Source organism: Delphinus delphis, chromosome 13 (assembly GCF_949987515.2).
Source record: "Delphinus delphis chromosome 13, mDelDel1.2, whole genome shotgun sequence".
NCBI lineage: Eukaryota > Metazoa > Chordata > Mammalia > Artiodactyla > Delphinidae > Delphinus > Delphinus delphis.
Genome location: NC_082695.1, coordinates 5281830 through 5292489, shown reverse-complemented (window position 1 = coordinate 5292489; position 10660 = coordinate 5281830). Strand labels below are relative to the sequence as shown.

At 52.4% G+C, this 10660-nt stretch overlaps 1 protein-coding gene across 5 annotated transcripts in view; it reads left to right on the top strand.

The window, feature by feature from the left end:
• Positions 1-4390: 4390 nt before the first annotated feature.
• Positions 4391-10660, top strand: part of AACS (acetoacetyl-CoA synthetase) — a 46669-nt gene continuing 40399 nt past the window's right edge. For all 5 annotated transcript variants that reach the window (XM_060027880.2, XM_060027879.1, XM_060027876.1 and 2 more), the window contains exons 1-2: positions 4391-4628; positions 9082-9185. In XM_060027880.2, coding sequence (XP_059883863.1) covers positions 4496-4628; positions 9082-9185 — 237 coding nt within the window. In that variant the 5' untranslated portion in view covers positions 4391-4495. The remainder of the gene's footprint in view (positions 4629-9081; positions 9186-10660) is intronic.

Genomic DNA, 10660 nt, shown 5'->3' with positions numbered 1-10660 from the left:
GCCGTCGTGCCGGCTGGATGAGAAAGGGACGGAGGCCGGCGGCTTTGTCCAGAGGGCGCTTTCCCTCCTTCTAAGGACCCCCTCCAGCAAATTCAGACTCTTTCGTGGCATTCTAAAAGTTTAAAAAACAAAAACAAAAGAATCTCGAGTACAAATGCACACAATAAGTAAAAGAACGCTAATAAAAATAAAAGATTTCAATTGCCCGAAATTTGCAAAAGAAATGCCCAGTAGAGACTTATAATACAGACAGCCAAATTCTGAACCCTCAGTATCTTTCATCGCCCCATAAGTATTTATTGAACTGCTACTTTGTCCCGGCAACCGTGCTGCCCTGGAAGCATACCAAGGACTTAGTTTCAGATGGTGATTAGCGCGGTGGGTGAAAAAAAACGGCCATTAGGGTGGAGAATCTGGGCAGTATTTTGAATTGTAACCACCTACAATGAGATGGTGGGGGAAGCGTGTGTGTGTGTGTGTGTGTGTGTGTGTGTGTGTGTGTGTGTATGTGTGTGTGTGTAAATAAGATTTCTCTGCATCTTATTACACCATCTATCCCCCCCTTCACCATTTGTGCCCCCTGACTAGAGACAAGTTTTCAGGAGATAGAGTCCTTCTGGGAGCCTGGCTCGTGAAGAATGAACTTTGCAAATACATAAGAAGCCAAATCGAGCCAGAGGGTGGCAAGTCACCTCATCTGGTCCTCGTGTCTTGCCCTGTTGAAAACAATATTGAGGGCTTCCCTGGTGGCGCAGTGGTTGGGAGTTCGCCTGCCGTTGCAGGGGCCACGGGTTCGTGCCCCGGTCCGGGAGGATCCCACGTGCCGCGGAGCGTCTGGGCCCGTGAGCCATGGCCGCTGAGCCTGCGCGTCCGGAGCCTGTGCTCCGCAACGGGAGAGGCCGCAACAGCGAGAGGCCCGCGTACAACAACAACAACAAAAAAGAGAGAGTATAGAGAGGAAACCATGGCAAGCCTTAGAGAACTTGTACGGCTGTTTTAAATCTGCAGGATTAAATGAGGCCTCTGCTTGCAGGAATACCTCTTTCACCAGAAGCACTTGGCTCAGAAAGATTAGGGCAGTCTTAACACCCAGTACACAGTGTATCACCGAGTTGTGCGTGATCTTGAGTGGCTGAGTGTCCTACAGAAAACACAAGAAAGTGGCCTGTGCCCTCTGGGTGTTTGCCTTAAAAAAATGAACAACGTTAAGGGTTGCGAGTTAAGTTTTATTTGGGGCAAAATGAGGACTGCAGCCCGGGAGACAGCGCTTCAGATAACTCTGAGAACCTGCTCCAAGGAGGTGAGGGGGGAGCCAGGATATATAGGAGTTTTGCAACAAAGGGCGGGTAGCCGGGAATGTCAAAAGATTCTTGTTAATTAAAGAAAACCAGACATCTCAAGTTAAGGGATTTAGCGCTTTTCTATGTATGGGAAGATGCAAGAGTCTGGGCTCACTGAAATCATTCCTTTGAGATGCACTTCAGCTCTCTGGGGCCAGTAACCTGTATTTTCACATCCTGAGTTTCCTCAGGGCTCACGGGCTCACGTTAGAGGGTTGCACTCTTTGGTGACTGTGACATCCTTTGTTTATTGATATGGCAGGAAATATTCCATTTATAAATATTCCATTTATCAAGTGGTAGAGATCAGTGAGCTGTAGGGGACATTTGCATTCATGTGACACATATTTCCTGCCTGCCATGTGCCACCACAAGGAGAAGGGACCCTGCTTTCATGGAATTTCATGGCAGTGGGAGAAGACAGAACAGAAAAAAGTAAAGCAATTAATAAGCAGAATGATTTAGACTTAGACTATGAAGGAAGCAGAGCGAAATACTTGTAGCTTGGGGAAGGGGGAGGAAGGTGTATCTAATTGTTGGCTGGCTGGGGAGGGCCTAAGGGAGGGGATGACAGTTGAACTAATAACAAATGTCTATGTCACGTGATACCAGAAGTGGTCCAATTCATCCAGAACCAATTTACCAAATGCCAATGTGCCAAATAAGCAATTCACTGGGCCAGCAGAACTGGCCAGATTTACCAATTTATCAAAAAACAGGTTTTATGTGAAAACCACTGATAAAATTTCATCCCATTCTCCTACTCATGCTTTTTGTAACCAAATGAGCCTTGCATTTTCCCATGCCTCAGCTCATGCCTCTGTATGCCACAGAAAATATTCACCCACCTTTCATTTCTTTTATATGTATTTGACCTTCATCAAAGTGTATGTCAAATTCAACATATCCATGAAAGCTTTCAGTTCTGAACGAAATCATGAGAAAAGTACTTATTTGGTGCTTTCATAGGAGATCACACTGAGGCAGGAGGTAGGTGGGCTCCAGGCTAGACGTTTACAACTGCCCTCCTGTTCACACTTCCTGAGGGGAGAAGAAGATGGGCTCCAGGCCAGACATTCATTACCAGTCCCCTGTTTACACTTGCTGAAGCAAGAGATAAACGGACTCCAGGACTACATATTTATGACCAGACTCCTGTCTATATTTTGAGATCTGCACCTCGATTTAAAAACCAGTAAGAGAAATAGGGTAAATAACCGGACATTGGACATTTTTATGGCAGGGACGGAGTGGGACTAAATCCTGTTAAAAGATCAAGAGGTCATACATCTCCGATCCTTGGGGCAAGGGAGACATTGCACATGTGCAGAAAAGCTCCTTGGGGGTCAAAAAGGAGGGGACACCACCCCATAATATGTGATGCTAAGGTCGTCGTATAAGCGTCTGGGCTGTAATCCATGTTGGAAAGAAGTTGCACACGCATGTTTGGGAGGGTCCTAGGGCAGGGCAGGTGGGGAGAAAGAAACCTACTATGGATCGGGCTCTGGGGACCTTGTGGTGACCAGTTAGACAGGGATTTTGCTCCCGTGGAATGTGCATTCCAGTGTTAAAGGGATGAACATACATACATAAATCCCTCGCAGATGAGTCTTCTTCTGGGTTGAGATGGACTCATGCTTTCACAAAGGAGATGACTTGCAGACGGAGCTAGAATTGGTCCAGAACTTGGAGGTCAGGGGAGGGGGATATTCTGGAAGCACCCTGTCTTAAGTTAGAATCTATGTTTCTTTGTCATGACTGGGAGATGGACACTATTTAGGATTAAGTGGTGGAGGTAGGGGGTGGCTTCTTAAAACTCCAACACTGCAAAAAACTGTATTGGGGGAAGCTGATTGGGTTGCTGTTAGAATAAAGAACGACGAGGAATATGGGAAGGTCCCTAGCACAGTGCCAGCGTGCAGTAAGATTACAGTAAATAAAACTTCAAAATACATCCCATCCCATTTTTCTCTCCTTCTCCACAGCCACCATCATCTCTTGCAACATCACCGTAACCAGCCCCCCTGCTTATGTCCTTACTTCCTGAAGGCTATTCTCAACACAGCAGCTGGAGGGATTCCTATGACAGCTATAGTCAGAGCATGTCCTTCTGTTCACCACCTTCCAATGTTCTCATGTCACCCAGGGTAAAACCAAAGTCTTCAACAGTCTCCAGGACACACCTGAGCTTCCACCTCTTCCTTTATTGACCTTGTTCTCTACTCTAGGTCTCTCTAGTGAAAGACACTGGCCTCCCTGCTAGTTCACTAACCACGTCCAACACTCTCCTGCCTCAGGACCCTAGCACCTGCTGTTCCCTCTGCCTGGAAAATTTTCTCCCAGATACTAAATAGCTCACTCCTTCTTCAAGTTATTGATAGAACTACCCTTTTTAATGGGACCTTCCCTGACAACCTTTTTAAAATAGAAACACTCCTCCCATGTTTTCTACCCTCCCCTGATTTTTCATAGCAGTTATTACCTTTTATTATATGAGTGATAATCTACATATTACTCTATTATGTATGTTATGATACTCCTTGGTATACTGTTTTTTATTGTATATATTATACTATGTATGACATATATATAATGTATAATATTTGTTGATTGACTCCGCTTCTCCCCACACCTGTCCCCCACCCCTTATCTCTTGTTGACAGAGGGCAGGAATTTTGCCTCGCCCTGTGTTGTATCTGCAAAGCCCGCACAGTGTCCGGTACCCAGCAGGCGCTCGGTAAATAAGGCCAGGAAGAATAAATCAATCGTGAATGAATGAACACATGAACGAGCCTGCGGCCTCTCGCTCTTGCCCTCCGGCGCTGCTTTAACCCCTTCGCTCTCCAGGTGAGGTCGGGGAGCCCGGGCCCAACGCGCCTGCGCAGCCCCACCGGGTCGGCGGGCTCAGGCTCTAGTCCCGGCGGCGGCAGCACTCCTTTGCGAGGCGCGGCGCCCGCGGAGGGTTACATTCGGGGCGGGGCCGGCCAGCCGAACGGCGGGACCTTCGGGGGCGGGGCTTGCTGAGAGTCCAGTTAGGGCTGCAGCTCCTCTAAAAGTTGATCCACGTCGGCCGCTCCGCTCAGCCCCGTGTCCCGCGGCCCCGTCCCCATCCCCGCGCAGCCCCGGCCTTTCCGCCGGTCGTCCCCGTCGCAGCCATGTCCAAGGAGCCGCGGGGTGGGCGGGAGGAGATCCTGGAGTGCCAGGTGATGTGGGAGCCTGACAGCAAGAAGAACACGCAGATGGACCGCTTCCGGGCAGTCGTGGGCGCTGCCTACGGCCTGGCGCTGGGTGAGTGCGGGGCGCGCGTCCTGGGGGCTCCTCGGCCACCTCCCGGGGCCAGGAGCTTCCAGAAATCGGGCGCCCCCCCTTGGGGGTCCGAGGGACCAGCTGACAGAGGGACCCTCCTCCTGGGGTCCCGGGCGCCCCCTTTTCCAGGGCGTTGGTGTCAGGGTCCTTTCTGGTTGTTGGAATGGTCTCCTGATTTCCAGTCTCCCTCCTCTGGGGGTTGGACGAGCCGCTGGACGGGGGGCCCCTCCCCAGGGGTGGGACATCTTCTGACTGTGCGGTTTTGCCCCCTTGTCTGTGCGGGTTGTCACCTCCTCTGCTTTCAGGGAGCCGGTCCCCTCTTCACTGCAGCATCCGTCTCCCTGAGAGTGTTCCCCATCTGGTCTTGGAACCCCTGTGGACTCAGAGGTCCCTTGCTAGGCGTTCCTACCTGTGAGGTGTGCTCCCTGGGGTCCTGCCCTCGAGCCTTGGGGGCTTCCTCCCCGACCCAGGGCCTTTCTGGCTTTTAGCTCTTCCCTTCTGTTGGTGGGGAGTCACTTGTCAGCCAACAGTACCTCGTGCTATCCCCTCCCCAGGCCGACCCTGCTAGAGGCCAGCATGGATTCTGGGCACTGGGGAGAAGGGTGGTCAGGTAGGAGTCTGCCTCTGGGATTGGGGCCGAACTCCGTCCCCTCACGTGTTTACACTCCCAGCCCCGAACCGGACCTAGTCAAGGGCCCCCCTTCCAGCTGCCGCCCTGACCTCGGGAGCCACCTGGCTGGGTGTGGACCTGGGCAAGGAGGCCCTTTTCCGGATGAGACGCTTTCCCCCGCATCCACCTGGCTGGTCTACCTATACCTTCTTCACCCTCCCCGCCTCAGGGGTTTGCAACTCATTATGGCCCTTTCTGTCCTCTTCGGGCCCCTCCGCTGGCTGCAGGGACCCGTGTGTTTCTGTTGGTGGCATCACAGTTCTCAGGGAGCCTCACAGAAATGGAGGCGTGGGCCGTCTGACTTCTTACCTCGTCCCCTTTCCAGCCCAGCGTCAGCATCTCCCCTGGAGCCCTCGTTTCCTCTGCCCTGAACTGGCTGGTTTCCCTGCTTCCTGCTTTTCCTCCCTCTGCCCTCAGTACCGCCTGCGTGCGCGCTCTGCCTGAGCAGCCTTGATGCACAGGCCCGACTCTGTCACGCCTGGGCTCCAGGGCTCACAGCGGCTCCTTGTTGACTGAGGGTTTGCAAACCCTGCCGCCTGGCGGCTTCCAAGTCCTCCACAGCACGGTGGGTGTCGTAGCCTCCACGGAGCCCCTTCCTTTGGCTAGCCCAGCTGCACCCCTCTCCCGCCCTCCTGCCCCCTGGACGGTGAACCCCTGTAGACAGGTGTGGCTTATTACTCGCCGGGCCTTCTTTCAGGTAGTAGTTGGTAATGTGTGTTGGATTGGGGGATAGACTTTTTTTTTTTTTTTTCCCCCTGCGCCGCACGGCTTGTGGCATCTTAGTTCCCCGACCAGAGATTGAACCCAGGCCCTCGGCAGTGAGAGCACGGAGTCCTAACCACTGGGCCACCAGGGAATTCCCTGGGGGACAGACTTGATTCCTAAGAAGAGCCAGGAGTGGAACTGCATTCTTCTATGTTACCGTGCCGTGGTTCCGTCTCTCTTTCCTCTGCCAGCTGTTCCCCCTGCTGCTTTACAGAATGATTTCACAGAAGGGCAGTCCTGTGAGGTGCGTGAGATTGAGCTGTAATCTGACTGCCGGGATTTTGAAGTGGCTCCACCACTTACTAGCTGTGTGATCAGAAGGAAGTCACCCGACCTCCCGAGCCTTGGTTTCCTCACCTGTACAATGGGCATAATGAGAGGACCCGTATCACTGGGTGACAGATGATCGGGCGGAGCACCCGCCCGCACCTGGCCTCTGGGGTTTGCTGAGTAGACACTGGCAGAGGCACCAGTAGCTCCCCGTCTGCCTGCCCAGCTCCTCTCTGCCCTTCAAGGCTGGGACTGGTGGCCTGCGGGCCATGTCGGGCCTGCAGACTTAGTTCGGGCGGCTCACACACCGAAAGACCGCATAGGAAAAGTGAGATTTGCAACTTCTTTTGAAAACCCAAAGGCCCGTGCTGCTGGGTCTGTGTGCGCACGTGACGGCATCAGCTGAGCTGAGTGGGGCTCCTCTCTTGGTCTGGGGATGGCTTAGACCTTGGTGTTTTTCTTTCCTCCTCTCCCACGACTGGTGGTTAACCCACCCTGCTTCTCTCCTTTCCGTGGGCCTGGCCCTGGACGTTTTGGTCTTTGCTTTAAGAGCCAACTGAAATGCTGCCTTCTGTCTGATTATTCTCTCTGACCGTTTTCTCCTCTCCTCTGCTCTCCAAGTGCATGTAATTTGGACTTTCGGCCCGTCTTGCCTGGTCATTTATTTGTGAGCTTTTTTTTTTTTTTTTTTGCTGAGCAGCATGTGGGATCTTAGTTCCCTGACTGGGGATCGAGCCTGTGCCCCCTGCAGTGGAAGCGTGGAGTCTTAACCACTGGACCGCCAGGGAAGTCCTCAAGTGTCTTTATACCACAAACTGCAACTCGCCTCTGCATGCCAGCATCTGGGACAGAGCTGGCCAACAAACAGAAGGCTTGGTCTCTGTTCTCCAGCAGCTCAGGTGTACTTGTGGGGAGAAGGCTCGTGCAAAGGTAGCAGCGCTGAGCAGCGGGGGAAGGGGTGCGTGCTGTCCGCCTTCTGAGCTCCGGGTCTATCAGGATGCTGTTGAAGAGGGCCGGCAGGATCTTGAACTGAGACTTGAAGGTGTAGGCTGGTCAGAATTCTCACAGATGGAGAGGAAGGAGCAAGTGAAGTGGCAAGCGAGACTTACAAACTCGGATGCCTGCGGGGACCAGGCGGGTGACAGGGGTATTAATAACAGCTAATATTTAGTGAGCGCTTCCTGCACGCCAGGCCCCATTCGGGAACTTTACGCGGATTAACTCACTTAATCCTCAGTAACCTGGCCAAGTAGCTGCAGCTTTGATCTCGTTTCCCAGCTGAGAAAGTGGAAGCTCAGAGTCTTGGTTGAGATCTCGCAGCTGTGAGCCGTGGAGCTGGGCTGAGTGCTGGTCACCGCCGGGTTAGGTTGCCTCTCGCGTGGGTGTGAAGGGCCAGGTGGGGCAGCTGTTAGCTGCTTCAGCTGACTGTCACCGTGTGCCGTGACAGGGCACCAGCTACCTGTTGCTGCGTTGCAAACCACCCCAAGACTTAGTGACGTAAAACGACGGTAAATGTTTAGTATTTCTCAGTTTCCGTGGGCCAGGCTCCTGGGAGTGGCTTAGCTGGTGGTTCTGGCTCTGGGGCTCCCGTGGCTGCATCCACCCGTGGGCTGGGGCTGGAGGCCCACTTCCCCGGGGCCGGCTCACGTGGCAGTGAGTCAGTGCTGGTCGTGGGCGGGAGGCCTCCGTTTCACGCCGCCTAGGACTGCTTGAGTGTCCTCACAACATGGCCACTGGCTTCCTGCAGAGCAAGTGATCAAGGCGGAAGCTGCGGTGTCCTTAGGACTTTGTGACCCGGCCGGGCTCAGCGGGGGGAGGGGACGACACAGGGATGTAAATACCAGGAGGTGACACTCGTTGGCCGGCTTCCATGGCCAGACGTCCTGCCCTCTCCGGAGAAGCCAGAAATCCTGCACTTTATTTGGAAACCGAATTTAACGTCAGCCCATTCAGTTCCTGAGCTTCGCGCAGACTGAACTAAACGCGCCGGTGGTCCGTCCCCCAGGCTTCCAGATCGCAGCCTCTGAGCTGGGGGGGGGGGACGGCGGGGGACACGTGTGGGCAGAAGCCCCGGGAGCCCCTGCTCGACTGGAGAATCGTGTCAATCCCTTGGCTGCGTCGTGGACGGTGGGAAAGTTTCCGCTCAAAGCCCACCCACTCCTCCGCCGTCCGCTGGGGTCCTCGCGGCGCTGAGATGCTGCTGTGACTGCTCGCTCCCTGGTCGGCAGGCTGGTTACATCCTCCGCCCTCCCGGATGCTGTGGTGGCGCCCTTGGTGATGATGGGCTTTCCAGGTCTTCAGGGGAGGCCCTGCGCCGTCTCTCGTGCCAGCCCGGAGGAGTTTTTGGTGCTGGAGCTCTTTGCAATTTGTGAGGACCAAGGTGACTTAAAAAGCGCTGACATAGATTGCCTGAGGCCCCACAGCTAATACATGGCCAAGCCAGGGTTTGAACCCAGGCCTTCTGGGTCCGGAGTCCATGGTTTTTAGGCATGGTAGTTAAGGTATAAAGTCACCGCCTCGTGACTTTTACTCATTTGGGGAGTAGCGGTGGTGGGTTTGCTTTAACAGAAACTAAGATGCCCTGCGCTCCCAAGGCCCTGTCTCATCAGGTGCCTTCGAACCCCTCAGACACACAACTCCTCAGGTGTGTCCATCTTCTCACTGAACCAAGACTTTCCTCCTAAGATTTGTTGGAGTCATGTGCCTTTTTTTCTTTCTTTTTTGTTTCAGAAAATTATGATGACTTATATCATTGGTCAGTTGAGTCATATTCGGACTTCTGGGCAGAGTTCTGGAAATTCAGTGGAATTGTCTTCTCACGCACGTATGATGAGGTAAGAAGAGGTTGTGCTTACACATTATCTTTTCGTGCTTCTGATCCAGAATGAAGTGTTAATTTTGAGGAAGACTAAATCATATCTTCTTTTAAATCCCCACATCAGCGGGAAACAATCATTGCCCTAGAGAGTTGGCAGGAAATTGTGTTGGGGTCACGGACCTCATGGGGACTCTGCAGGCTCCGGGCCCCCTGATGTGTGTGGACCCAGGCCTTGTCCTGGGAATCTGAGTGATCCAAAGAGTAGGGCATCGCTGTATTTTTATTTTATTAAAATTTTTTAGAATTGCGGTAAAATACACATAATACAAAATTTACCATTTTATCCATTTTAAAGTGTACAGTTCAGTGATGTTCCATACACTCACATTTAAAAAATTTATTTGTTTTATTTATTTACTTTTGGCCGCACTGTGCGGCCTGCGGGATCTTAGTTCCCCAACCAGGGATGGAACCTGGGCCCCCCGCCGTGGATGTGTGGAGTCCCAACCACTGGACCACCAGGGAAGTCCCCATACTGTAATGGTTTTTCCTTTTTAAAATTTATTTATTTATTTATTTTTGGCTGCGTTGGGTCTTCATTGCTGCGCGTGGGTTTTCTCTAGTTGCAGCGAGTGGGAACTACTCTTTGTTGCGGTGCGCGGGCTTCTCGTGGCTTCTCTTGTTGCAGAGCACGGGCTCTAGGCATGTGGGCTTCAGTAGTTGTGGCACGCGAGCTCAGTAGTTGTGGCTCACGGGCTCTAGAGCTCAGGCTCAGCAGTTGTGGTGCACAGGCTTAGTTGCTCTGCGGCATGTGGGATCTTCCCGGATCAGGGCTCGAACCCGTGTCCTCTGCATTGGCAGGCGGATTCTCAACCACTGCACCACCAGGGAAGCCCCCTGTAATTGTTTTTTAAACTATCAGTAGTTTTGTTATTTACCTGGATTTTAGAGATTTTTATTTATTCCCTCAATAAATATCCAGGGAATAAGAAGTCTGTTGTATGTTTGGTTTGGTTATGGGGTGAGCCATTCTGAAAGGTTCACCTGAAGAAGAAACCAAGGTTCCAGCCCTGATGGAGGAGGCATGGATCCAACTTCCTAAAAACTGTGGCGGGGTGTCCGGTGGGCCGTGCACTTTGATCTCCTGGTTTCCATGCTCGGGTCAGCCCTGGAACATGTGGTAGCTGCCGTGTCTGTCTGTCTGTCCTTTTGTCATCAGCATCACTCATAAAGTAGGTGCTTAATAATTAACAGACTAAACTAGTGGGGCGGAGTTTTCCCTTGGCATTAATTTTTTTTAACTTTAGTGAGGAATAATTGATACATCTAATTTGTTTTCTTTATTTGGTTGCGCTGGCTCTTAGTAACGGCAGGCGTGCTCCTTAGTTGCAGCATGCGAACTCTTAGTTGCGGCATGCATGTGGGATCCAGTTCCCTGAGACTGAACCCGGGGCCCCTGCATAGGGAGCACGGAGTCTTAACCACTGCACC